Source organism: Chelonia mydas, chromosome 1 (assembly GCF_015237465.2).
Source record: "Chelonia mydas isolate rCheMyd1 chromosome 1, rCheMyd1.pri.v2, whole genome shotgun sequence".
Lineage (NCBI taxonomy): Eukaryota > Metazoa > Chordata > Testudines > Cheloniidae > Chelonia > Chelonia mydas.
The window spans coordinates 195,940,499-195,968,469 of record NC_057849.1 but is presented as its reverse complement, the minus strand read 5'-3'; the positions used below and the strand labels follow the sequence as shown (position 1 = coordinate 195,968,469).

Below are 27,971 nucleotides of genomic sequence, written 5' to 3'. Positions count from 1 at the left end.
CAAAGCTGACATTTAAATCATCACCTTTACATTTCAGAATCAATGCACTATTCAGATGAAGTGGATAGTTCACACCTCTCAGAGCTATTGCTTTAGGCTGTCTGCAATCTCAGGGAGACATTTGGATATTGCTTAACACTTGATTCATATTTTCTAGACCTTTTTTTTTCCACTATCAGCAGGGGCCCTGGGGGCTTTTCCCTTGAAATTTTCAGAGCTGCAACACCCACTTGATAATGACCCTTTAAGAGGAAACAACTTAATTTAGGCCCCCTAATCTAGGCTTTATGGAGTTAGTTTGGCTCACAAACGTAATATGAATCAAGCTGGCCTCATGTTTGACTCATTCAAAGAGATAAATTTCAACACTATCTTACTTTAACTGTTCAAGAGTTTCTGGGGCTTTTGTTAATTTTGTTTCTACCAGGGAGGTAGAAAGCATTCCCGCTTATTTGAATGACCATCAACTACACTTGCAATGACACTTAATTCATAAACTGAGAAGGTCATTATTATATGTTGACACTAGAGATTGGCATGGACCAGTACACCACATCTGAAACGCTATAGGCTTTGAGGTCATTTGGATCTAGATCCAATCTGTATCCTCTGGTCAAACTCTATCTGACATCTTTATTATCTCTCAGCTGGAGTGTGTTTCTTTTATCCCTTGTAATATTTTCCTTTTCAGCCATTAATGGGATCATATATCACTTGCAAGGACTGAGGATGTATAAAGATGAACTGGTCCGATGGCACTTGTTGAATATGGGCGGATCAAAAGATATTCACGTGGTTCACTTTCATGGTCAGACCTTCACAGAAGTCCCTGGGCATCAGCTTGGTGTCTACCCTCTCCTTCCAGGTACATGTCAGCTCAGTGTCTTGTCATTTCGACTCATAATTATGAGGCTAAACCCTACACTTGGTAATGTTGGAGTGACTCTACTAAAATTCAGTGTCATTAGATCAGCAGAAGCAGAAATTGGCTTGGGCACATTAAGATAATGATGGTCAAGTCTTGTGTTTCAAGGTGCTAGCTGTTCATTTCCTGTGAGGTCGGAAAGGACTTCCCCAACCCCAGCATCATCTACCTCATTGAGTTGGGGAGGTGGGACTGGAGCGGAGGCCGCCCTCCTCTGAAATGTAAGTTACTGGGCAAGGTTGGAGATGGGGTATGGAGTGCACGGACTGATGTCCTGATCAGGCATAGCAGGTTTGTATAGGGGAGATAGAGGTGGGAGGCAGTCTGCCGCTGACCTGTTGAGTGAACATGGGCAAGTTCCTTCCCCGCTCTGTCCCTCAGTTTCCCCCACTTGCAAAATGAGGACAATAGTGCTGATTGCCATTTGTAAAGTGCTTGGAGACTTGTGGCTAGAGACCTTAGTATTCATACTGAAAAGAAAGAGCCCATGAATAACTAGTTAATAATCTCAATAGAGCTCTTTTTTGTTGCCATCAAAATGCTTTTCATACAATTCCACATGACACTGCCATAACCAAACTAGGGAAATTACTATAAGGTGGTTGCACAAGAGATTGAAAGACGGTACTCAAAGAGTAGTTATCAATGGTTCCCTGTCAAACTGGGAGGGCTTATCCAGTGGGGTCCATCCGGGGTCAGTCCAGGGTCCAGAACTCGTCAATATTTTCATTCATGACATGGATAACGGAGTGCTTGTAAAATTTGCAGGTGGTACCAAGGTGGGAGGGGTGCAGGACAGGATTAGAATTCAAAACAACTTTCACAAATTGGAGAATTGGTCTGAAATTAATAGGATGAAATTCAATAAAGACAAGTGCAAAGTACTTCACTTCAGAAGGAAAAATGAAATGCACAAACACAAAATGGGGAATAACTGGCTAGGTGGTAGTACTGCTGAAAAGGATCTGTGGGTTATAGTGGATCACAAATTGAATATGAGTCAACAATGCGATGCAGTTGTTAAAAAGGCTTAATATCGTTCTGGGGTCTATTGACAGGAGTGTTGTATGTAAGACCCGGGAAGTAATTGTCCTGCTCTACACGGCACTGGTGAGGCCTCAGCTGGAGTACTGTGTCCAACTCTGGGCACCATAGGTGCAGAGTCTGTGGGTGCTCCAGGGCCAAAGCATCCATGGAGAAAAATTAGCGGGTGCTTACCACCCACTGGCAGCTAAGCTCCACTCCCGCCTGCCGCTGGCCCTCGCCAATCAACTGCTACCCCTCCGTCCCAGTGCCTCCAGCCCGCTGCAGAACAGCTGTGCAGGAGGCGCTGGGAGGGGGAGGAGCAGGAATGGGGCTTGCTCGGGGGAGGGGTCAGAAAGAGGCGGGGATGGAGTCGGGGTTGGAAGAGGCAGGGCGGGGAGGGAGGCGGGGCCTGGGGCCGAGCAGGGGTTGAGCACCCCCGGGGGAGATTAGAAGCCGGCACCTGTGCTGGGCACACGCTTTAGGAAAGATGTGGACAAAATGGAGACGGTCTGAAGGAGACCAACAAAAATGATAAAATGGTTAGCAAACCTGATCTATGAAGAATGGTTAAATAAACTGGACATGTTTAGTCTTGAGAAGAGAAACCTGAAGGAGTGACCTGCTAACAGTCTTCTAGTATGTTAAGAGCTGTTATAAAGAGGAAGGTGACCAGTTGTTCTCCATTGAAGGGCCTACAAGAAGTAATGGACCTAATCTGCAGCCAGGGAGATTTAGGTTAGACAATAGGAAGAACTTTCTAACTCTAAGGGTATGTCTACACTACGAAATTAGGTCGAATTTATAGAAGTCGGTTTTTTAGAAATCGGTTTTATATTTTCGAGTGTGTGTATCCCCACAGAAAATGTTCTAAGTGCATTAAGTGAATTAACTCGGCGGAGGCTAGAGTCGACTTCCGGAGCGTTGCACTGTGGGTAGCTATCCCACAGTTCCCGCAGTCTCCGCTGCCCATTGGAATTCTGGGTTGAGATCCCAATGCCTGATGGGGCTAAAAGATTGCCGCGGGTAGTTCTGGGTACATATCGTCAGGCCCCCGTTCCCTCCCTCCGTGAAAGCAAGGGCAGACAATCGTTTCGCGCCTTTTTTCCTGAGTTACCTGTGCAGACGCCATATCACGGCAAGCATGGAGCCCGCTCAGGTAACCGTCACCGTATGTCTCCTGGGTGCTCGCAGATGTGGTACTGCATTGCTACACAGTAGCAGCAACCCATTGCCTTGTGGCAGCAGACGGTGCAATAGGACTGGTAGCCGTCATCGTTATGTCCAAGGTGCTCCTGGCCATGTCGGCCAGGAGCGCCTGGGCAGACATGGGCTCAGGGACTGAATTTGGAGTGACTAAATTTGATCAAGTCATTCTCTTTAGTCCTGCAGTCAGACCTATTGAACCATCTTATGGTGAGCAGGCAGGCGATATGGATTGCTAGCAGTCGTATTGTACCATCTTCTGCCAGGCAGGCAAGAGATGAGGATGGCTAGCAGTCGTATTGTATCATCTTCTGCCGAGCAGCCCTGAGATGTGGATGGCATGCAGTCCTTCTGCACCGTCTGCTGCCAGCCAAAGATGTAAAAGATAGATGGAGTAGATCAAAACAAGAAATAGACCAGGTTTGTTTTGTACTCATTTGCTTCCTCCCCCTGCCCCGTCTAGGGGACTCATTCTTCTAGGTCACACTGCAGTCACTCACAGGGAAGGTGCAGCGAGGTAAATCTAGCCATGTATCAATCAGAGGCCAGACTAACCTCCTTGTTCCAATAAGAACAATAACTTAGGTGCACCATTTCTTATTGGAACCCTCCGTGAAGTCCTGCCTGAAATACTCTTTGATGTAAAGCCACCCCCTTTGTTGATTTTAGCTCCCTGAAGCCAACCCTGTAAGCCGTGTCGTCAGTCGCCCCTCCCTGCGTCGGAGCAACGGCAAACAATCGTGCATCTGAGTTGAGAGTGCTGTCCAGAGCAGTCACAATGGAGCACTCTGATGGGGCTAAAACATTGTCGCGGGTGGTTCTGGGTAAATATCCTCAGGCCCCTGTTCCCTCCCTCCCTCCATGAAAGCAAGGGCAGACAATCGTTTCGCGCCTTTTTTCCTGAGTTACCTGTGCAGATGCCATATCATGGCAAGCATGGAGCCCGCTCAGGTAATCGTCACCGTATGTCTCCTGGGTGCTGGCAGACGCGGTACTGCATTGCTACACAGTAGCAGCAACCCATTGCCTTGTGGCAGCAGACGGTACAATAGGACTGGTAGCCGTCATCGTCATATCCGAGGTGCTCCTGGCCATGTCGGCCAGGAGCGCCTGGGCAGACATGGGCGCAGGGACTAAATTTGGAGTGACTTGACCAGGTCATTCTCTTTAGTCCTGCAGTCAGTCCTATTGAACCATCTTATGGTGAGCAGGCAGGCGATACGGATTGCTAGCAGTCCTATTGCATCATCTTCTGCTGGGCAGCCATGAGATGTGGATGGCATGCAGTCCTTCTGCACCATCTGCTGCCAGCCAAAGATGTAAAAGATAGATGGAGTGGATCAAAACAAGAAATAGACCAGACTTGTTTTGTACTCATTTGCTTCCCCCCCTCCCCCGTCTAGGGGACTCATTCCTCTAGGTCACACTGCAGTCACTCACAGGGAAGGTGCAGCGAGGTAAATCTAGCCACGTATCAATCAGAGGCCAGACTAACCTCCTTGTTCCAATAAGAACAATAACTTAGGTGCACCGTTTCTTATTGGAACCCTCCGTGAAGTCCTGCCTGAAATACTCCTTGATGTAAAGCCACCCCCTTTGTTGATTTTAGCTCCCTGAAGCCAACCCTGTAAGCCGTGTCATCAGTCGCCCCTCCCTCCGTCAGAGCAACGACAATCGTTCCGCACCTTTTTTCTGTGCGGACGCCATACCAAGGCAAGCATGGAGGGCCGCTCAGCTCGCTTTGGCAATTAGGAGCACATTAAACACAACACGGATTATCCAGCAGTATATGCAGCACCAGAACCTGGCAAAGCGATACCGGGCGAGGAGGCGACGTCAGCGCGGTCACGTGAGTGATCAGGACATGGACACAGATTTCTCTGAAAGCATGGGCCCTGCCAATGCATGCATCATGGTGCTAATGAGGCAGGTTCATGCTGTGGAACGCCGATTCTGGGCTCGGGAAACAAGCACAGACTGGTGGGACCGCATAGTGTTGCAGGTCTGGGACGATTCCCAGTGGCTGCGAAACTTTTGCATGCATAAGGGCACTTTCATGGAACTTTGTGACTTGCTTTCCCCTGCCCTGAAGCGCACGAATACCAAGATGAGAGCAGCCCTCACAGTTGAGAAGCGAGTGGCGACAACCCTGTGGAAGCTTGCAACGCCAGACAGCTACCGGTCAGTTGGGAATCAATTTGGAGTGGGCAAATCTACTGTGGGGGCTGCTGTGATGCAAGTAGCCCACGCAATCAAAGATCTGCTGATATCAAGGGTAGTGACCCTGGGAAATGTGCAGGTCATAGTGGATGGCTTTGCTGCAATGGGATTCCCTAACTGTGGTGGGGCCATAGACGGAACCCATATCCCTATCTTGGCACCGGAGCACCAAGCCGGCGAGTACATAAACCGCAAGGGGTACTTTTCAATAGTGCTGCAAGCTCTGGTGGATCACAAGGGACATTTCACCAACATCAACGTGGGATGGCCGGGAAAGGTACATGATGCTCGCATCTTCAGGAACTCTGGTCCGTTTCAAAAGCTGCAGGAAGGGACTTTATTCCCAGACCAGAAAATAACCTTTGGGGATGTTGAAATGCCTATAGGTATCCTTGGGGACTCAGCCTACCCCTTAATGCCATGGCTCATGAAGCCGTACACAGGCAGCCTGGACAGTAGTCAGGAGCTGTTCAACTACAGGCTGAGCAAGTGCAGAATGGCGGTAGAATGTGCATTTGGACGTTTAAAGGCGCGCTGGCGCAGTTTACTGACTCGCTTAGACCTCAGCGAAACCAATATTCCCACTGTTATTACTGCTTGCTGTGTGCTCCACAATATCTGTGAGAGTAAGGGGGAGACGTTTATGGCGGGGTGGGAGGTTGAGGCAAATCGCCTTGCTGCTGGTTACACGCAGCCAGACACCAGGGCGGTTAGAAGAGCACAGGAGGGCGCGGTACGCATCAGAGAAGCTTTGAAAACCAGTTTCATGACTGGCCAGGCTACGGTGTGAAAGTTCTCTTTGTTTCTCCTTGATGAAACCCCCCGCCCCTTGGTTCACTCTACTTCCCTGTAAGCTAACCACCCTGCCCTCCTCCCTTCGATCACCGCTTGCAGAGGCAATAAAGTCATTGTTGCTTCACATTCATGCATTCTTTATTCATTCATCACACAAATAGGGGGATGACTACCAAGGTAGCCCAGGAGGGGTGGTGGAGGAGGGAAGGAAAATGCCACACAGCACTTTAAAAGTTTACAACTTTAAAATTTATTGAATGCCAGCCTTCTTTTTTTGGGGCAATCCTCTGTGGTGGAGTGGCTGGTTGGCCGGTGGGCCCCCCACCGCGTTCTTGGGCGTCTGGGTGTGGAGGCTATGGAACTTGGGGAGGAGGGCGGTTGGTTACACAGGGGCTGTAGTGGCAGTCTGTGCTCCAGCTGCCTTTGCTGCAGCTCAACCATACACTGGAGCATACTGGTTTGATCCTGCAGCAGCCTCAGCATTGAATCCTGCCTCCTCTCATCACGCTGCCGCCACATTTGAGCTTCAGCCCTGTCTTCAGCCCGCCACTTACTCTCTTCAACCCGCCACCTCTCCTCCCGGTCATTTTGTGCTTTCCTGCACTCTGACATTATTTGCCTCCACGCATTCGTCTGTGCTCTGTCAGTGTGGGAGGACAGCATGAGCTCAGAGAACATTTCATCACGAGTGCATTTTTTTTTTCTTTCTAATCTTCACTAGCCTCTGGGAAGGAGAAGATCCTGTGATCATTGAAACACATGCAGCTGGTGGAGAAAAAAAAAGGGACAGCGGTATTTAAAAAGACACATTTTATAAAACAGTGGCTACACTCTTTCAGGGTAAACCTTGCTGTTAACATTACATACATAGTACATGTGCTTTCGTTACAAAGTCGCATTTGCCTCCCCCCACCGCGTGGCTACCCCGTCAACCCTCCCCCCTCCCCATGGCTAACAGCGGGGAACATTTCTGTTCAGCCGCAGGCAAACAGCCCAGCAGGAACGAGCACCTCTGAGTGTCCCCTGAAGAAAAGCACCCTATTTCAACCAAGTAACCATGAATGATATCTCACTCTCCTGAGGATAACACAGAGAGATAAAGAACGGATGTTGTTTGAACGCCAGCAAACATACACTGCAATGCTTTGTTGTACAATGATTCCCGAGTACGTGTTACTGGCCTGGAGTGGTAAAGTGTCCTACCATGAAGGATGCAATAAGGCTGCCCTCCCCAGAAACCTTTTGCAAAGGCTTTGGGAGTACATCCAGGAGAACTGCGAATGCCAGGGCAAATTAATCCTTTCACATGCTTGCTTTTAAACCATGTATAGTATTTTAAAAGGTACACTCACCGGAGGTCCCTTCTCCGCCTGCCGGGTCCAGGAGGCAGCCTTAGGTGGGTTCAGGGGGTACTGGCTCCAGGTCCAGGGTGAGAAACAGTTCCTGGCTGTCGGGAAAAGCGGTTTCTCCGCTTGCTTTCTGTGAGCTATCTACAACCTCATCATCATCATCATCTTCGTCCCCAAAACCTGCTTCCGTATTGCCTCCATCTCCATTGAAGGAGTCAAACAACACGGCTGGGGTAGTGGTGGCTGAACCCCCTAAAATGGCATGCAGCTCATCATAGAAGTGGCATGTTTTGGGCTCTGACCCGGAGCGGCTGTTCGCCCCTCTGGTTTTCTGGTAGGCTTGCCTCAGCTCCTTAAGTTTCACGCGGCACTGCTTTGGATCCCTGTTATGGCCTCTGTCCTTCATGCCCTGGGAGATTTTGACAAAGGTTTTGGCATTTCGAAAACTGGAACGGAGTTCTGATAGCACGGTTTCCTCTCCCCATACAGCCATCAGATCCCGTACCTCCCGTTCAGTCCATGCTGGAGCTCTTTTGCGATTCTGGGACTCCATCATGGTCACCTCTGCTGATGAGCTCTGCATTGTCACCTGCAGCTTGCCACGCTGGCCAAACAGGAAATGAGATTCAAAAGTTCGCAGTTCTTTTCCTGTCTACCTGTCCAGTGCATCTGAGTTGAGAGTGCTGTCCAGAGCGGTCACAATGGAGCACTCTGGGATAGCTCCCGGAGGCCAAAATACCATCGAATTGTGTCCACAGTACCCCAAATTCGACCCGGCAAGGCCGATTTAAGCGCTAATCCACTTGTCAGGGGTGGAGTACGGAAATCGATTTTAAGAGCCCTTTAAGTCGAAATAAAGAGCTTCATCGTGTGGACGGGTGCAGGTTTACATCGATTTAACGCTGCTAAATTCGACCTAAAGTCCTAGTGTAGACCAGGGCTAAGGGTGGTTGAGCTCTGAAATAGGCTTCCAAGCGGGTTTGTGGAATCCCATCACTGGAGGTTTTTAAGAACGTGTCGGGATGGTGGGAGCAGCATACGGCTGTGACTCAGGGAGAATTCCCCTCTAGTGCATGGTCTGTTGTGGCTCCTTTACAACCCTTACACACTGCCAGAGCCATGGCTGGAGCAGGGGCCAGTATCAGCCCCTCAGAGTTACTGTTACCACAGCATGAATCAGTGTAAAAGGTGAGGTCATTCACTACATGATCACACAGCATGCACTGTGTATGCAGTATTATACAAAATATGTGCCTGCATCCAAGGTTATGTGAAAAGGTAAATTTTAAAGCGGTGAAGCTTGGATTGAGATCTGAACTTTTGATTCCCGCATGCCTCCAATTAGAACCTGTTTATTAAAAGGAGAATGATGTTAGTGGATCTGCTACGCTTTCCAATAGGTGCAGGACATTGGACTCTCACTTTGTCAAGCCACCAGAAATGGGCAGGATCGATAGGCCCTGGTTTATCCAGCCTCACTGTTCTGTGTCAGCCAATCTCCTGCTAACCTTTCAATAGATGAGCTGTGATTTGTTTCTTTCCTCTCTCTTTTAAAGGCTCGTTTCGAACTATTGAAATGACACCACCAAAAGCTGGCATGTGGCTTTTAGACACCGAAGTGGGGGAATATCAGCAAGCTGGAATGCAGGCCTCCTTTATCGTTGTAGAGAAAGGTACTGAATCTGATCACGATCATTCTAAGATACAGGATTCTAGTTCTAAAGTTCTCTCTCCCTTTCAGGGCATGGGACAGTAATGACTGAATAGCATCTGAATTGAGGAAATGGCTAGATTAAAAGGCGGGTGCTCATGGAGTGATTATAGTAAACTGAATTTAAAAGAAGTGTTGTATTGCATTCAGAGCACTAACTTTACATTTGTTGATTCTGTAAAATCACCTATGAATCCTTAATTGAGGGAATTGAATGCAGAGATGATTTTGATCCTGTGGGCATACAGACCTTTCTTTTTTCTTATTTTTCTTTCTTCCTTTTTTTTTTTTTTTAAACAGTGATAGAGTCCCAGATGTGCCCTATTGGGAGTTGGCACAAAGGGTGACCTCCTCAGAAAGGCCCAGCCAGCTCCTCAAACATGACTCTGAATGACCCTCTTTTTCCTGATAAGTTATGGAATGCAGCTCATCAGTAATCAAACATGTTTGTGTTCTCTCTAGAGTGCAAGTTACCAATGGGCCTAATGAATGGACTTATACTTGATTCACAGATCAGTGCTTCTCGTCACATAAGTGAGTTGAAACACATTATTTGAGAAGGTCAGACATGGTCTTCAATACTATGACTTGGCACCAGGCAGTGCAATTAGAGATGCAGAGAAAATCTACGTGTTTCACGTATGCTACTGTCTTCTGGCATCATTTCAGGAATTAACAGGCTGTCAGACTCCAGAAAGCTCTCTGGTTCTGCAGGCCCAGAGTCAGAGCAGGACTGAGCAGCCCAAGGCCATGTGTACACTGCAGAGCTTGGCTGGCATAGCTATGCTAGCAGAGCACCCTAGTGGAGATGCATCCTAGGCTGGCAGAAGGAGTTCTGATGCGACAGCTACACTGGCTCCCTGAACAGCATTAGCTATACCTACAGAAGATCAGGGGGGAGGAGGTTGCCAGCATAACTATGTCAGCTAGGAGGTGTGATTCCCCCTGCCAACCCACTTCTCACCAGCAGCTATGCTGACAAAACTTAAGTGTATAGACCAGGCCCATATCACTGTTGTCTTCTGACAGTGAGGCAGGCTTTTCTGCTCCTCCTGTTCTACTTGCTGGCTAATGTACAGGGCAGGGTTGTCAGGAGACATGGGTTCTATCCCTGTCTCTGCCACTGGCCTGCCAGGTGGCCTTGGACAAGTCACTTCTCCCCCCAGTGCCTCAGTTTCTCCAGCTGTAAAATGGCATTGAGAATTCATTGCTATTTTTAAGGGGAATGAGATGTAGAAGTGCAGTGTATGAATATTATAAGGGAGTAAAACGCTGCAAAATGACATTCCAAGCAATGTTGGGGTCTTTGATTTCTCACGCTTATTCCCATCCCGAAGGTGAGCTTTTGATGGAGAGTTTGGTAACATTCCATATACCCGTGGGGGGGGTGCTTTTTTCAGATGCTATTTCCTCCCTGCGATTATAAACAAATGGTTTATTTTGGAGACTTCAAACTTCCTGTGGATTTAGCCCTCTATGAGGGACGAATGCCTCTGAAGGCATTTGCTTTAGAAGTAATCAAGTCACGCACATCTGAAAATTATCTATCAGACAAGAGAAACAATTGATTTTTAACACAGTGCCCTTCACGAGGGGTTGCTTTCCACAGTGGACGTAGAACATGGTTTGACTCTGCCTCCACCGCTAGTAACCAAACGCTATTTAGCTCTAGCTGCTGCATGTTTCAACTTGACTCCAACTCCTAATGCTGACAAAGCCAAAGGAAGTAGTATGTTAAATAAAAGGATGCCACGGGAGGCAGTGTTGCCTAATGGTTGGAGCACGGGACTGGGGGCTCAAGAGACCCGAGTTTTTTTTCTAGTTCTGCCACTGGTCTGCTAGGTGACGTTGGGGAAATTACTTCACTGCTCTGTGCCTCCGTTTTCCTCATCTGTAAAATGGGGATAATGATACCGATCCCTTTCATAAAGTGCTTTGAGAGCTGCTGATGAAAAGTGCTAGATAAGAGCTAGGTATTGTTATTTTTAAAGCCACTTTTCTGACTATAATGTTTTCAAAGATACAATCAATTTCTATTTGCTGATAACATCCAATGTCTCTGAAGCTTTTGTCAGCTTTACAGCTTATCAGGTATTTGTACTGGAGTCTCTTTCTTCAGGACAAACCAAAAAAGAACTGAAATATGCATGCAGTGGCTTTCTAGTTTTCCTTGATTTTTACCTTTTATCCTTGTTCCTTTTTTCCACGTAGACTACTGGGAACCTAAATTAGCTAGATTAAACAACGCTGGAAAATATAATGCTTGGAGCACTGACATGGAGCAAGGTGAATTTCCGTGGATCCAGGTATGGTTGGTATCATACATACTTGCCCACTGTAAGGTCCAGACAGGTTAGCTGATGCCTGCAGCTACACCACCACACACATGCTGGGTTTATTTTAGGTGTCGTGTGTGTTCAACAAGGTCAAACTATAACTAGACTTCCCAAAGAGGCTGCCAAGGAAAACTCAGGTGTTGCAGGAAGTGGTACTGGTGATTCAGTAGGACGCATGGTCCTCTTCAAGTGAGTGCTGAGCCACTGACCCAGTATTGTGTCAGGGTCGTGACCTGTTGTCGGAGGGAATTGCGGGGAAGTTTGCCCTGCCACTGCCCAGGGTATAATCATACTGTAGATAAACAGTCTGTCCTTTTGCTGTCCCCTCCTCTCAATGTGTATATGTATTCAGCCCTTGCTGAGTGACCAGCTAATCCTCCAGTCTAGTCATGGGTTAGACATCTGGTTTCTACTTCACAACACAAACTGTTACATGGCGTGTGTGTGTGGAGGGCGGGGGGCGGTTAATGAATTACAAGTTGTTTTGTACTTTAAGCTCTTCCTGTTCCGATTCTAGTGGCTGTCCAGAAACCCCAGAACAAGTGGCCAGGTTCCTGGAGAAGCTCAGCGACCTGTTAGGCCCCTAAAGACTTGGCCAGATGTTCAAGAGTGGAGACTCCTGGATGCGGAGTACTTCTGAGTACCTGGTCACTTCATTTCGGTGCCTAACAGGTAGCTGAGCTGTTTTGAAAATCAGGCGCACACTGAGTACTTCCTTAGAACTGGCTGGAGCACTAGAAGATTTTGCAGAAATTGCCTGTCTGTTGTGGTATCTGCTCTCTGTAGCTTGACAGACGGTATGTCCTGCACGTCACTGCAGCTCATACTCTTAAATGGGACGTGAGTGATCCCTAGGCAGCTGCTTTACCAGATGTGGCAAATTGGAGCCTCCCAGACTCCTTGCTTACCCAGTCAGAGCTGTGCTATCTCCTATCTCCTCTAAAAATTGCCTCTTTGCTCATCTTACTGGATCAAAGAGAAACTTTCAATAAGCAGCTGCAGGTTATTATGGATTTTCAATTAAAACTGCTGCTAAGGAGGAACTTGGACAGCTCACGAGATAGATAACAGGATGTGCAGGCTTCCTCTGCGACCTCGCTTGTCTGAATCCAGCCTGGTTTTGCTGGAGCCAGAAAATCACAGCAGTATGAGCCTTGTTCAGAGACCTGTGTATAATGAGCTGATGTTCTCAGTCCACATCACAAACCCACCCCTTCTCCCACCAAAACTGGTGCTAACTGGCCCCCTTGCTGAGAGTCTCAGAAGAGAGACCAAGGACTGGATGGGCCGTGAAGAATGAACATCCCTCTGACCGCTGGGGATGGCACCTGCAGCTCTGGGCGGAGGCCTGTTGGTGGGCTAGCATGGGGGAAGCTTGCACTGTCACTCCCCATGTTGGGTGGATAAATAGAAGACTTCACTCTCCCCCAGCTATCAGCCCAACACCTTTCCTCTCTTCTTTCTTCCCCCCACTTCTCTTCTGAGGGTGCTTCTGTGCCCAGCTTGAGACACCAGATTCTAATTTTTCAGAGGTGCTGAGCACTCATGGCCCCTGATGGCTTCAGCTGGAGTTGGGGTGGGGGGCTCAACATCCCCCAAAAACAAGCCCTGGTTATCTCAGGCTGGATGCTCAAAACCAGAGGCTGCTTTTGAAATGTATGCCTTACCCATTCTGTGCCTCACTCTCTGTACAATGGAAATAGTAACACTCCACTGCTTCGCCCAGAGATGCTGCGAGGATGGATTCATTAATGTTTGTCAGGTGCCCAGATACTGTGGTGGTGGGCACCCCAAAAATGCCTACAAATAAATACACACATCAATAAAATAGGTTAGGACACAACTCCTCATTTGAACTCTTGTGCCAGCACTTAGACACCCCGTTACCCATCTCGGGCATGGAAGTGCCATTTTGAGTGCCTAAATGCAGGCCTGGGCACCATGCCCTAGGTGCCAGAGGATGAAATCGGGTTCATGGTGCAGCTTTTCTTACAGTTTGTGTATCTTGGTCTTGTACAGGTGGACCTGCAAAGGGAAGTTCTGATCACAGGGATACAGACGCAGGGAGCCAAGGAGTTGATGAAGTCTTTGTATGTCAAAGAGTTCTTTATGACTTACAGCAAGGACAAACGGAAGTGGATCACCTTCATAGGAAACAGCACTGGGGGACAGAAGGTCTGCCTGCTCGTTAATCACCACAGCTTCCCCAGCTTTACGCAGCTCAGCAGAAAGTAACAGGCAGCCACCAGGGGCTTTTCTCAAGGAATAAGGGGTCAGATTTTTAAAGGTATCTAGGCGCATGAAGATGCAGATCAGAAAATCCCACTAATTCCAAAGGACCTAAAGGACGTTTTGAAAACAGCACTAGATGCCTATCTGCATCGTGAGGCACCTAGATCCCTTTACTAGTCTGGCCTGGTGTGTATAACAAAGGAGAATACAGGATCGTAATAAGAGACAAGGAATCTCCCGAGCCTGGGCTTCAACCCAGCCCTGTAACCCTGGTTGTGCAGCCCCACTTCTGCACAGGCCTCACTTCTATCTCACAGTCCTTCCCCTGAGCACATGTGGAAGGAGAGTGGGATGCTGGACTGAACTCCTGCCCCTGTTCAGTGCGGACCAGCCCTTGCACCCTGTCCCAGTAGTTAGCAAAGCAATATTAGCAGTAGCTACCTAACGCATGTGCAGCCCAAGTGTCCAAATCGCACCTGCCCTTCCAGGGGTCTCCTAGCTATGCCCAAACATCCCTCCCCTACCTGCTGGAGCTCAACTCTGCGGCCTGGTTTCCACCTAAAAATCAGGTTGACCTAGCTACATTGCTCAGGGCTCTGAAAAATATCACACCCTGTACAATGTAGTTAGGTCAGCCTACGCCCCACTGTAGATGCAGAATTCTTCCATCGACCTCTTGAAGAGGAGAATTAACTACACTGGTGGAAAAACCCCTTCCAGTGACAAAGGAAGGGTGAACGCTATGGCACTACAGTGGTACAGCTCCAGCACGCTGCACCTGTAGCTGCAGTAGTGTAGCCATACCCGGAGTACCGTGGTGTTTGAATGACAGGTGTTAATACATGTTAGGTCTTTACTGGTCTTAGTTGTCTGTCTATTAATATCCTAATACGGGTCTGTACTGCGCCTAACACACTGGGTCCCTGAGTTAGCCTCTGGATGCTATAGTAAGGCAAAGATAAGGATGATGTATTTTTAGGTTTTGCTAAAATGTGAGTAGCCCCATTGAAATTGCATAAGTAAAGACTTAATCGCATGACATAGGGTTTGCAGGACCAAGCTTGCAATTGCTTTTAATTAATATCGTTATCTTTTGTGAATTCTTAATTGGTTTTTCTGTTTTACTAGTTGTTTGAAGGTAATTCAGATGCCCATGGGATAAAAGTCAACCATATTGATCCACCTATCATTGCTAGGTATATTAGGGTCTATCCAACGGACTCCTACAACAGGCCTACTCTTCGGATGGAACTCCTGGGCTGCGAAGTCGAAGGTGAGCAATGAGAACTCACGGGTACTTCGTTCCCCTCTACACCTTAGAAAAATAGGTTCCACTTTTTATTTTTTTTTTTTAATGGACCAAGATTTTCAAAAGCAGCTCATGATTTTCGGTGCCTAACATGAGACACCTCAAAGGGCCTAATTTTCAGACTGAGCTCTGCCCACCCTCTGAAAATTGGGTTTCTCAAGTTGGGCAACCAAACATCACAAGATGCTTCTGAAATCCCTGGCCTTAATGAATGTAGGGTGCGATTTTTAAAAGCATCTAGGTACCCAACTCCCATTCAAAGCCACTGGATGTTAGGGGTCTTTCCCCGTTCAGTGCTTTTGAAAAGCCCACCCTTAGTACTGGTGTTTGTATTTGGATTGACAGCTCTGGAGATGGCTTTTCTCTGCTTATGCACAGAACAGGCAAGGCATCGTCAGTGGCAGTGCCAGCTTCCTGCACGCTGCCTTATGTATGTGCCTTAACACAGACCTGGGGAAACTTCCTCCGGGAGTGGGAGCAGAGTTTACTCTTCATGTCTCATTCAGTCATAGGCCTCTCTGAGAACAACAACAAAGGGGCCTCTTAGCATGCTGATGGTCAGCACTACCTGAGGTGATGATGTGAGCTTGTGGCCAACAGGAACAGGACTGAGTCCGTAAACTCATTTCACACAAGCCATTGCACAGTCATCGCATGGGTGATTTGCAGTTGCGCCTGCCCTGGGCTGGATTCAAACCTGCAGCCTAGAAATGAGAGACTGTGGATCCCCTTTCCAGTTCCCTGGACAACAAGTCCCTTGTTAGTTTATTTGAATGGCAATATAAGAATACAGAGTGGGACTTTCAAAAGCACTCAGTCAGAATTGGTCTAACTCTGGGTGCTTTTCACAGTCTCACCCATAACAGGCAGACGCACAAACCTTTTATTTCACAGATCTGCTGGGCTTTGTTTTAGTGATGACTGGGCAAAGAGAGCTCCACTCCCTAACTGCAAATGTATTCTCTTCTCCCACGTCCTGAGCATTTAGAATTTAGATAGCACTTCACAACTTCAAAGTGCTCTACGCATTTTAACTAATGAATGCTCACAACAACCCTGCATTTACCCCCATTTTAAAGATGGGGAAACTGAGGCACAAGGGCGGTTACAATGACTTGAGCAAGGCCACACAGCAAGTCAGTGGCAGAGACGAGATGACAACTCAGGCGTTCCTAGCCTGTTGCTTATTCCTCTGGTCCACTGCTCCTCAAGAGATTAAATGGAGACCTACTGCTATTCTCTTAACAGGTTGCTCTCTGCCACTGGGAATGGAAAATGGGGAGATCAAAAAAGCTCAGATTACAGCTTCTTCCTATAAGATATCCTGGTATAACACATGGGAGCCTTCCCTCGCGCGTCTCAATCAGCAAGGGAGGTTGAATGCCTGGCAAGCAAAGGTAACAAGCAAACAGAAGAAAAAACTGCTCAGTCAAAGCTGCTGCTGTTAGCGAATGTGCTGCTGCTCTGGTGTGTGTCTGGGCCTGTGTCCCCTCCATGCTGTGCTCTGGCTTCTTCTTTTCAGTCCTCCTGGGAAAAGCCTGTTTAGTTCCCTTCCAGTGGGAGGTTTGGGACATGCCCAGCTCCTTTAAGGGAGAGAGGTGGTGGTGTTGTTTTTTTTTTTAAAAGAACATTTACTGATTTCATAATGTGACGTGGAAAGCAATGAAACTGTGTGGAGACTGGAAGCAGGCCCAGCATGGAAACAGGCCCTGCAGCCCTTACTCATGGGAGTGGTCTCTTTGGACTCAGTGGATGAGTAAGCGCTGAAGGTTGGTGGCCTGTGAGCCAAATTCATCTGGTGTAATTCTGTTGGCTTTACTGCCTAGTGACTAGAGAGCATTGGAGTGAGACTCAGGAGGCCTGGGTTCTATAACCAGCTCTGTCACTGGCTTGCTGGGTGACCTTGAGCAAGTCAGTTCCCTGCATGTCTCAGTTTCCCTATTTGTAAAATGGGGATGATGATGATACTTTGTAAAGCACTCTGAGATCTATTGATGAGAGGTGCTTTATAAGAGCTACGTTAATTCACCAGGGATGAATTTTTATTGCTTTTCATTCTGCATTGGCGATGGAAGTGAATGCTGGATGGAGGGTCAGCGTGTATCATCTGCAGTGATTAAACTGATGTGTGGCCAGCAGAGAATGCTGGTAGCACTTCCCTTAATTTGGTTTGCATAGGTTTGAAGTTCTGGGTGGGTGGATGTCTTCATACCACTTTAACTGTCATTGAGCAACGTTTCTGGTTGTGCTAATATTGGCACAAACACACATTTGCTCACACATTACTCTTTGTATTGATTGTAGTCAAACAACAACCAGCAGTGGTTGCAGATTGATCTCCTCAAAGCGAAGAAGATAACCGCTATCACAACCCAGGGTTGCAAGTCCATGTCTGTGGAGCTGTTTGTGAAAACCTACGCCATCCTTTACAGTGATGAAGGCACAGAATGGAAACCTTATATGGATAACACCACTTCAGTGGGAAAGGTACCATTTTAAATTCGGAGAATTCTGTCCCTTTTTCTGAATCCCGAGCACTTTGTCATACTTCTCAAGGCCCAAACGAGGGACAGCCCCAGAATGAGGGGCACAAAAAATTGTTCCTGCAGTTGAATTTAAAATGCCGGTGGAGTTGTTCTTCTATTTTAGAGGACTCTCGAACTTCCCTTTTGTGGCTCTTCATTTCTGATGTAAATAATTTTCACCAATAAAAGGGAGGAGATGCTACATGTGAGTGGAATGCCGTTGAACCTGGGATGAAATCAGTGGCATGCCTTTTAAAGAGGGACATTTCAAAGGAATGCATAGAATGTGTATGCGGAAGCCTCTGCCAAACTTCACTGCAAAATATTTTTTGCTTTAATTTTTTTAAGTGAATTTAGTGCTGGTGAAAGGTCCCAGATTGACAGAGCTGAGACCTCCATACATCCACACAGCAGGTACAGCACTTACAAAATCCCCCAAGCCACCTTGACAGAAGTGCTTCAATCCCGACCTGCAGGGACCACATCTAGGGATAAGAAAGGAGAGATTTGTCAGTCCCCAGCCAACACAGGGGCCAGTTAGCACCAATTGTGGTGATAGTTTTTGTGATGTAGACAGAAACAGAGACCGCAGTTTGGATTTGACTGGATTTGAACCAGTGACCTAGAGGAGGAAGGCTGTATATACACCACTGGTGTGATCCAGTCCATCTCCCAGTTCCCGAACGCAGCAACTCTGAAGTATTTAGAATCATAGAATCATAGAATATCAGGGTTGGAAGGGACCTCAGGAGGTCATCTAGTCCAACCCCCTGCTCAAAGCAGGACCAATCCCCAATTAAATCATCCCAGCCAGGGCTTTGTCAAGCCTGACCTTAAAAACTTCTAAGGAAGGAGATTCTACCACCTCCCTAGGTAACACATTCCAGTGTTTCACCACCCTCTTGGTGAAAAAGTTTTTCCTAATATCCAACCTAAACCTCCCCCACTGCAACTTGAGACCATTACTCCTTGTCCTGTCCTCTTCTACCACTGAGAATAGTCTAGAACCATCCTCTCTGGAACCACCTCTCAGGTAGTTGAAAGTAGCTATCAAATCCCCCCTCATTCTTCTCTTCTGCAGACTAAACAATCCCAGTTCCCTCAGCCTCTCCTCATAAGTCATGTGTTCCAGACCCCTAATCATTTTTGTTGCCCTTCACTGGACTCTCTCCAATTTATCCACATCCTTCTTGTAGTGTGGGGCCCAAAACTGGACACAGTACTCCAGATGAGGCCTCACCAATGTCGAATAGAGGGGAACGATCACGTCCCTCGATCTGCTCGCTATGCCCCTACTTATACATCCCAAAATGCCATTGGCCTTCTTGGCAACAAGGGCACACTGCTGACTCATATCCAGCTTCTCGTCCACTGTCACCCCTAGGTCCTTTTCCGCAGAAAAGATACCTTACAAATGCATCTGCTTTTTTTAAATAATTTTTTCCCAAACTAATTCCTTGTTTTGTTTACTTTCAGGTATTTAGGGGGAATGAGAACAGCAGCGGACAGGTCAAGCATTTCTTAAATCCACCCATATTTTCCAGGTTCATCCGCATTGTTCCTAAAACCTGGAATCGAAGCATTGCTCTCCGGGTAGAACTCTTTGGCTGTGATCCTTCCTAAATGCTGGACACACAGAGTACACATGAACGGCCAAGTCTGGGAGCCTGACACTTTTCAGCAATCACTGTGCAGAACTACATTTTTTAAACTCTTAGTCAGATTTAGTCCTTCTGAAGTGCCTTTCCTCCAAGGATCTTAGCGTTTCGCCAACGTGAATTAAACGAGAGATTTCACTGGCAGATATTTCATTCATATAAATGTATATTAAGGATAGAACTGCACAGCAGCTGGGAGGGAGCTTCCCAGAGCGGGTGGGTAGACACGTGCTTGCTCCACTTGAGCTTGCACGCTCGAGCAGCAGCATGGGCGGCAGCTCAGGCTGGCCAACCGCGTATGGACGCAGAGGCCAGGTGGGATTGTTCTCAGGTGGCTAGCCCGTGCCGCCATGGCCGTACTGCTATTTTTAGCACCCAAGCTGGAGCAGAGCTAACACGTGTCTCTTTACCTGCACCGTCCCAGCTGCAGTGTAGACCCACCCTTAAAAAGAGAAAGTAACAAACATCAAATCCACAAAGCATGCAAGTTTGACATGCCCCTTTCCATGGGAATCTGGGCACCCAAACACATTCCCTCCATTTCTCTACCACTGTCATCTTCCCCCAGTCACACACAATGGTCTGTTCTCCTTTTGTCCTGGTCCTGACCTAATTTTAGACTAAATCCCTGAGGGCAGGGACCTTGGGCTTAATCCTGAGCCCAGCTTTGCTCTCTCTGTAGCCCCCTCACTGCTGAAAGCTATCAGATGTCCCTCCCTAGGCATTCCCCTTGAAGGGGGAGTCCCCAGTACACATAAAACCACTGTCTATACCACCATCCAGTAGCCGTTGGTGTTGGGGCTGGGAAGCGGGTGTGATGCTGCACTCCAGCTATCCCTGGCTGGTAGGTGGTCCCTTGGAGGGTCATAGCCTGCCAGTGTAGGTAAGAGAAGCCTCCACTCTGCTCTGATCTCTGCTGGGGCTGACATAGAAGTGGCCTCAAGATCAAGGATCTGCAACCCCTTCTCCGAGAATCTAGGGCCCTCATCTTTATATTTGCTTTTTTAAACACCACGCATGCCTCTGACTCTATATATCCTAAATAACCATTAATCTGCTCAGCACCCCTGGGTGGGGATCAACAGTATCTTTATAGGTGGCAGGAAAGAAGCATAGAGAGAGACAGTGATTTGCCCAAGGTCATGGCAGGTCAGTGGTAGAACCAGAAACAGGATTCGTGGCTTCCAATCCCATGCTCTAACCACTAGAAGCTAGGCAATGCTGTTTTGTTATCCCTACTGGAAGAAACAAGCCTTCTTGGCTGTTGATGAGAAACGTTATGGTAACAAAATAGGATTCGATAACACTACGATAAAGACACCTACACCTTGTCTGTGCTACAGCATTTGCCAACATTATTGCTGGTGGCGCTGCCGTGGTGCAGAAAACATTTATAGATTTTCTCTGGATGGATGCGCTCAGTGAGAATATATTTGCTATCCCTGAATATATCTTTTTAGCAGAGTTTTAGCTAAGCTTTTAGTACTGTCCTAGGCTCCAGTCTTGTCAGCAGAGGACTCCCTCTGCTCACCTGGGTCCTTCATGGCCTGGGGCAGAATATCATCAAGAACTCAGGGCCGTGTTTTGGTCTCTAACCTTATAAAGTATTGTCTCAAGCTGTTTCAAGAGAATTAGAGTTCTTATATCAAAAAATATATGTGTTTCCAAGTAAAGATGTATAAAAAAGTGAAATAAAATTTAAAAACCTCAATCAATATTTTTTTCACATTTTATTCTGCCTTTTTAAAATATTTCATACTGTCACCGTTTTCCACTTGAAAGTACAGCTGAATTTCTGGAGTGAAGAGCAAAATGTTAACGTTTCTGATTTTCCATATTTTGAAAGGCAACTTTGCCAGTTTGACAAAACCATCACCAAAAATGAAATGTTTGCATCAGAGAATGGCCTGCAGCAAAATCACCGAACGGTTCATGTGAAAGTTTTCAGGTTGATTGCAGCTAAAATTTCCTTACTACTGAGATCCTTTCATACTGTGAAACAGTTTTAATAACTGCATATTTCTAAATGATCAGTTGTTATAACCATATAAGCCATTATAAAGTGTTTTATGTTCAACCCAGCCATGACTTCCCAGACAAAAATATTTTTGTTTAAACAAACAAAAGTTCTGGAGTGAAGTCCTAGCTCCAGTGACATCATTGGCAAACTCTGACTGCAGTAGGGCCAGGACATCACCCTATGTGTCTCAAACCATTCCCAAGGAAAGAGGTAGATTTTGCAGGCATGTCCTGAGGATTAACAGATCTAAATTCATGTGGGAAATGGGGAAAATCGGTTCCAGAGCCGAGGGATCTTTGCCTCCCTGTCAGTAACCTCTTTCCATGGAAATCTCCACTCCTGTTGTCTGTTAGTAAGTCAGAACACCCATGTTACATGCTCTTGTCATGAAAATACTTAATAATTGAGCAGCTACACTTTATACCAGCTCCAGATTCAGGGTGATCACCTATTGTCACATTTCGTAGAGCCCAAGGTGATGATGGCATGGATCACTGTGTAGCAAGGGCCACACTTTATTGCCAGACACTGGTGGGGGGAAATAGCACTTCTGGCCACACAGCTTCTACCTGAGTATCCAGAAGTGGCCTTAGATTTAACAAGGCTGCTACATGATGAACCTGTCTCAAGAACATAAGAACAGCCATACTGGGTCAGACCAAAGGTCCATCTAGCCCAGTATCCTGTCTTCCGCCAGTGCCAGGTGCCCCAGAGGGAATGAACAGAACAGGTAATCATCAAATGATCCATCCCCTGTCGCTCGTTCTCAGCTTCTGGCAAACAGAGGCTAGGGACACCATTCCTGCCCATCCTGGCTAATAGCGATTGATGGACCTATGCTCCATGAACTTATCTATTTCTCTTTTGAACCCTCTTATGGTCTTGGGCTTCACAACATCCTCTGGCAAAGAGTTCCACGGGTTGACTGTGTGTTGTGTGAAGAAATATTATTTAACAGTTTGGGGGATCGTGAGTTTGCTGAGCCAAGAGGCCTGCTTGGCAAGGCTAAGAGCGTCTTAACAGAGCTGTGATCCCTAAGCCTTTTAGCACCCATCAACCCTTAACCAGGGGGCGGGGTTACTCAGGGCTACTCAGGGAGACCCGGGTTTTAAAAAGCCCGCTTCTAAGTGACTAGAGGAGCTAGCGAGTATCCCGTCTTCTGATAGTGGCCAATGCCATGCACCCCAGAGGGAATGAAATGAACAGGTAATCATCAAGTGATCCATCCCCTGTCACCCATTCCCAGCTTCTGGCAAACAGGGGCTAGGGACACCATCCCTGCCCATCCTGCCTAATAGCCACTGATGGACCTACCCTCCATGAACTTCTCTATTTCTCTTTTGAACCCTCTTATGGTCTTGGCCTTCACAACATCCTCTGGCAAAGAGTTCCACAGGTTGACTGTGCATTGTGTGAAGAAATACTTCCTTCTGTTTGTTTTAAACCTGTTGCCTGTTTCATTTGGTGACCCATAATTCTTGTGTTATGAGTAGTAAATAACACTTCCTTATTTACTTTTTCCACACCAGTCATGATTTTATAGACCTCTATCATATTCCCTCTTAGTCATCTCTTTTCCAAGCTGAAAAGTCCCAGTCTTATTAATCTCTCCTCATACAGAAGCCGTTCCATACCCCTAATCATTTTTGTTGCCCTTTTCTGAACCTTTTCCAATTCCAATACATCTTTTTAGAGAGGGGCGACCACATCTGCATGCAATATTCAAAACATGGGCGTATGTACCATGGATTTATATAGAGGCAATATGATATGTTCTGTCTTGTCTATCCCTTTCTTAATGATTCTTAACATATGTCAAGGTGCTGGTGGAGTGGCATGGGGAAGTTTTGGCAGCCCCTACAGTTCTGTGCTCCTAACAATATGTTTTAACATAAGTGGTCTAGGGCGGCAACGGAGCCCCACATAGAAGTACTGCAGCACCCCCCGCACCCAGGGCTGCCGACGGGGGGTGGGGCCAAAGGGGCAGTTGCCCTGGGGCCTGGCGATTTTAAAAGGGCTCAGGGCTCCCAGCTGCCACTACCAAGGTGGGGGCCCCGAAAATGAAGCTGCGCACAGGGCCCCACCAATTCTAAATGTGTCACTGTTTGTTTAGGTGCAAGACTATGCTGGTTAGAAAGCAGCCTGGCTCTGAGAGACGAAGTAAACGCAGCTGTAAAATTTTATATATAAATTATATTAGTTGCTATCAACTTCCCCTTTTTTCCATTTGTTCTAATGCCAAGTGGGAAAAAGGGGAAGTTAATAGAAATTAACAAAAAACACAAGTCAGCAATGGTAGAAACTTAATAAAAGAAGCAAAACAACACAAAGAAATCTTCTTGTCTTTATTTCTGCTTGCCATAGGAATTTTTAAATACATTAGGAACAAAAGGAATCCTACAATGGTAACTGGTCCATTACTAGAGGAAATAGGGGAATTGTCAATAATAACACAGAAAAGGCAGATGTGTGTTTGATAAATATTTCTGTTCTATGTTTGGGGGAAAAACGGTAGTTTCATCTCATATGATTATGATGAAATACTTTCCATTCCAACAGTAACTAAGGAGGATGTTAAACAACAGCTACTAAAGTTAGACATTTTTAAATCAGCAGGTCTGGATAATTTTCATCCAAGAATCTTAAGAGCTGGCTGGGGGGCTCTCTGGCCCCTGCTATTGATTTTGAATAAGTCTTGGAACACTGGGGAAGTTCCAGAAGACTGGAAGAAAATTAATGTTATGCCAGTATTTAAAAAGCATAAATGGGAGGACCAAGTAATTATAGGCCTGTCTGTCTGAGGTGGATCCCGAGCAAAATAATAGAACGGCTGATGTGGGACTTGATGATGAAAGACTTAATGAGGGATAATATAATTAATGACAATCAACATGGGTTTATAGGGTGACAAAATCTGTTTTCTAACTGGATATCTTTTTGGATGAGATTACAAGTTTAGCTAAAAGTAACAGTGTCAATGTAACATACTTAGACTTCTGTAAGGCACTTGACATGGTATTTTAATTTGTTAAGAAACTAGAATGATACAAAATGAACATGCCACACATTACATGGATTAAAACATAGCTAACTGATACCTCCCTAAATGAAATTGTAAATGTGAGGAATCCTCATCCACCGGCTGTGTTTCTGGTGGAATCCCACAGGGATCGATTCTTCTGTTGTTTAAGATTTTTGTCAATGAGCTGGAAGAACCTATATGGGGGAAACAAATTGATAATAGAGTATTCTTCAGCCTAACACAGGGGTGGCCAAACTACGGCCAGTGGGCGGGATCCAGCTCCTCAGGGCTTTGGGTCCGACCCGCAGGATTGCCCCCCATGGTGCCACAGGCCCCGTGCAGCTCTCAGAAGCGGCCAGCACCACGGCCCTGGGGGGGGAGGGGAGTGGGGGCACAGGGCTGCATGTGTTGCCCTTGCCTCCAGGCACCGCCCCCTGCAGCTCCCATTGGCCAGGAACAGGGAACCACGGCCAATGGGAGCTTCGGGGGAGGTACCTGGAGGCACGGCAAGGGCAGCGCATGGAGCCCTGTGCTCCCCCCTCCCCAGGGGCTGCGCAGGGACGTGGTTCTGGCCGCTTCCCAGAGTAGCGTGGCATGGGGCCAGGGCAGGCAGGCAGGGAACCTGCCCTCGCCCCAGTGCACACCGCTGCCACCCCGGAGCCCGAAATCCCTCTCGCACCCCGTACCCCAACCCCCTGCCCTGAGCTCCCTCCCGCAATCCGCACACCTCCTGCACCCCAACCCCCTTCCCTGAGCCCCCTCATACACCCCACACCCCTCCTCTGCCCCAATCCCTTGCCCTGAGCCCGTTCCTGCACACCACACCCCTCTCACACCCCACACTCCCTCCTGCACCCCTGCCCTGGCCCTGCATACAATGTCCCCACACAGATGTGGCCCTCTGCCCAAAAAGTTTGCCCACCCCTGCTTTAACAGACAAAGGTATAACAAATGCTACGGGTACCTACACGGAGAAGAGATTTCTGAACATAGACAGCTCTTTAATCTACCATAAAAAGGCATTACAAAATCCAATGGTTGGAAGTTGAAGCTAGACATTTTTAGACTGAAAACAAGATGCACATTTTAAGTGAAGGTAATTAACCACAGGAACAATTTACTAGAGATGTGGTGGATTCTCTGTCACTGGAAATCTTTAAATCAGATTGCACATTTTTCTAAAAGATGTGCTCTCATTCAATCATAGTTATTAGACTTGAAGCAGGAGTTAATTCAGGCAAGTCCTATGGCCTGTGTCTTATAGGCAGTCAGACTGGATAATGATAATGGTGCCTTCTGGCTTTAAAATCTATGCATCTGTGAGAGCCAGAGAACAGAACAGTACAGCATGGACAAGTGCCCTGTAAATGTATCCCAGAGCGAGAGTTGGTGGTTGGTTATATCCAAAATTAATTGTGGACAATTGCCAACATGTTTTTGGTTCAAATTGAACCTAGTTTTCTTTGTTTTTACTTTTTGTGATTTTTGTTTGTTTGTTTGTTTAAATTGTTAGCAGAGACACTGTCAAAAAGATCACTGGAACTTTGCATTTCCCAAAAACCTAAATCAACTATTTTTCTTTTACCAAAAAAACCTGACATTGGGAGAAAACCAAAAAAAGTCAATAACCATTTTGATAATGTTTCTGATTTGTTTTTTATGTGTAAAAAAAAAAAATCAACCAAAAATATCCAAAAAGTCATGAAAATGTTGATGTCAAATTTGAACAATGTCGACAAGAAAATCATTTTAGAGACTTTTTTTTTTTTTTTACAAGAAAATGTTCAAAAAATTTCAGCCAGCTCTACTCAAAGCTGGGCTAGAGGGACTCTCATTCTGGACAAAAGAGGAGTCAAGTCTCCCTGGCTCCTTCGGGTTTGGCATTTTGCCTGCTAATAAGGGGAGCATTTAAAGTCAATTATCTGATTATGTGGAGGCTTGTCAACTAGGAGCTCCCGGATTCTCACAGGCCCCCAGAGAGTTGTCCTGAGGTAGCAGCTGTCAGTTCCTGCTAACCTGGACTGGATTTGAACTAGTACAAGTTTCTGGAGCCTGTCAGTCCCCAGGCCCTGAACTATTTCTTGCTCTTTATCACCCAGCATGCCAGGTTTGCAGGATGCAGGATCTTTCCCCCTCAAAATTGGAATAATCCCTGAAATCCAAGGATATGTGGCATCTCTAGCCAGGTCCCTGCCTCCAGTGCCAGCACTGCCCCTATGCTTCATCACCCTGCAACTCAGCCACATAGACAGTTTTTATTTGGGCCGCTGCCCCTAATACTCTACTGCCCTAGTAGGCAACGACCCAGTCAACCAACTCTGCCTTATGTGGTTGAGGCTGCTTGTCCTCTGTGCTTGGCACACAGCAGGGAAGATGTGGGGGAGGGAGGGAAAGGCAGCCTGAGCAGCTGTTTATCTCCCCTCTGATTCCTGTCAGCAGCAGGAGGAGGTGAAGAGCAATGACCTGGGTGTCACAAACACCACCCCCCCTTCTTGCATCACGAACCACAGTGAAAGCATTTCCCCAGCAGTAGCAGCAAAAGCAGCAGCCACTGCCTCATGTGTCTCCCAGTGTGACATCAGCAGGAGCTTGCACCATGGGGCTCTCCTGCACGCACCTCCTTCTCTTGATGCTGCTTGGTTTGTGGTGGCCAGGTTTGGCGTGGCATCGGGTGGGAGCAGCTCGGGTCCGGGAGCATTACATAGCCGCAGAGACCACCAGCTGGAGCTACAGACCCCAGTCCAAAGAACAGTTCAGGTAAGAGTAGGAAGATGTGGAGGCAACCAGCTCCCTCCTGGGCTGAAAGGGACTTGAGTCTCCTGAGGAGTTTGTGCAGAGCTGGGCTTAGGGCCTGATCCAGCCCATGGAAGTTGATAAGCGTCTTTGCATTGATTCCAGTTGGATGAAGCCCTTAATTCAGTTCAGTGCTATCAGCTGTTTTATTCACACAATGTGATTTTTTGGAACAGTTTTTATTGATGCCATTTTGACAAAGGCAAACTTGGACTCAGTCCCATGTCCTCTGTGCCCCCCAAACTGTCACTGGGGTCAATCCTACATTGAGAATTTTTGCATGAGTCTCAGGAGATTCTGCAGCTAGGTGAAAACATCAGAATCTCAGCTTTCATTTCAACAGTAAAAAAAACGTTTCTGGCCCTCACAGTTGTGTAGAAAAGCTCAAAAGCCACAAGGCAAATAAAAAAACTCTCAACATTATTATCTGTTTAAAATCTCATCATTTGGGGGGAAATTTGAAGTTCTTTTTATTTGCTTTTTGGTCACACTCACGTCACATTTTCCAAGTTTTCTCTGCAACCACTAAAAATGTACTGTTTTGAGGGAGGGGATAATTATTTTTTATTTTTTTAAAAAGCTGAGATTCTCATGCAAACTTTTGATTCAAGTGACTGGGGCTTTAAGAAAAAACATCAAATGTCGCAGAACTAACCAAAAAAATCACCAGAGTTGGCAAAACTACATCTATTTTTAAATAAGAAAAGATCCTTACAAAAAGCACCATAGATTTTTAAAAATGTAAATGAATAATCTAGTTTACTTTCTTTATGGTTGCTTACTAAGTACATTTCTTCAGCTGAGGTGATGAATACACAACAGTCAGTTTCACCATGTTCATGCTTTC

At 46.8% G+C, this 27,971-nt stretch overlaps 2 protein-coding genes and 1 long non-coding RNA gene across 4 annotated transcripts in view; 2 read left to right on the top strand and 1 right to left on the bottom strand.

The window, feature by feature from the left end:
• LOC102935510 (coagulation factor V) overlaps positions 1–21,000 on the top strand; it is a 78,733-nt gene extending 57,733 nt beyond the window's left edge. For both annotated transcript variants that reach the window (XM_037908809.2, XM_037908803.2), the window contains exons 17-25: positions 692–865; positions 9,075–9,191; positions 9,692–9,763; positions 11,441–11,535; positions 13,585–13,740; positions 14,926–15,070; positions 16,355–16,503; positions 17,411–17,593; positions 19,108–21,000. In XM_037908809.2, the coding sequence (XP_037764737.1) occupies positions 692–865; positions 9,075–9,191; positions 9,692–9,763; positions 11,441–11,535; positions 13,585–13,740; positions 14,926–15,070; positions 16,355–16,503; positions 17,411–17,593; positions 19,108–19,254 (1,238 nt within the window). In that variant the 3' untranslated portion in view covers positions 19,255–21,000. The remainder of the gene's footprint in view (positions 1–691; positions 866–9,074; positions 9,192–9,691; positions 9,764–11,440; positions 11,536–13,584; positions 13,741–14,925; positions 15,071–16,354; positions 16,504–17,410; positions 17,594–19,107) is intronic.
• On the bottom strand, positions 18,843–24,703 carry LOC122464166. Its single transcript, XR_006288088.1, has 3 exons — positions 24,574–24,703; positions 22,635–22,644; positions 18,843–18,853 (listed from the first exon to the last, which is right to left on the bottom strand). It is a non-coding gene; the product is annotated as an uncharacterized LOC122464166 (long non-coding RNA).
• A 2,138-nt stretch (positions 24,704–26,841) lies between these two features.
• Positions 26,842–27,971, top strand: part of F5 (coagulation factor V) — a 63,928-nt gene continuing 62,798 nt past the window's right edge. Inside the window, exon 1 of the mRNA XM_037908821.2 lies at positions 26,842–27,088. Within this exon, the coding sequence (XP_037764749.1) occupies positions 26,928–27,088 (161 nt within the window). The 5' untranslated portion in view covers positions 26,842–26,927. The remainder of the gene's footprint in view (positions 27,089–27,971) is intronic.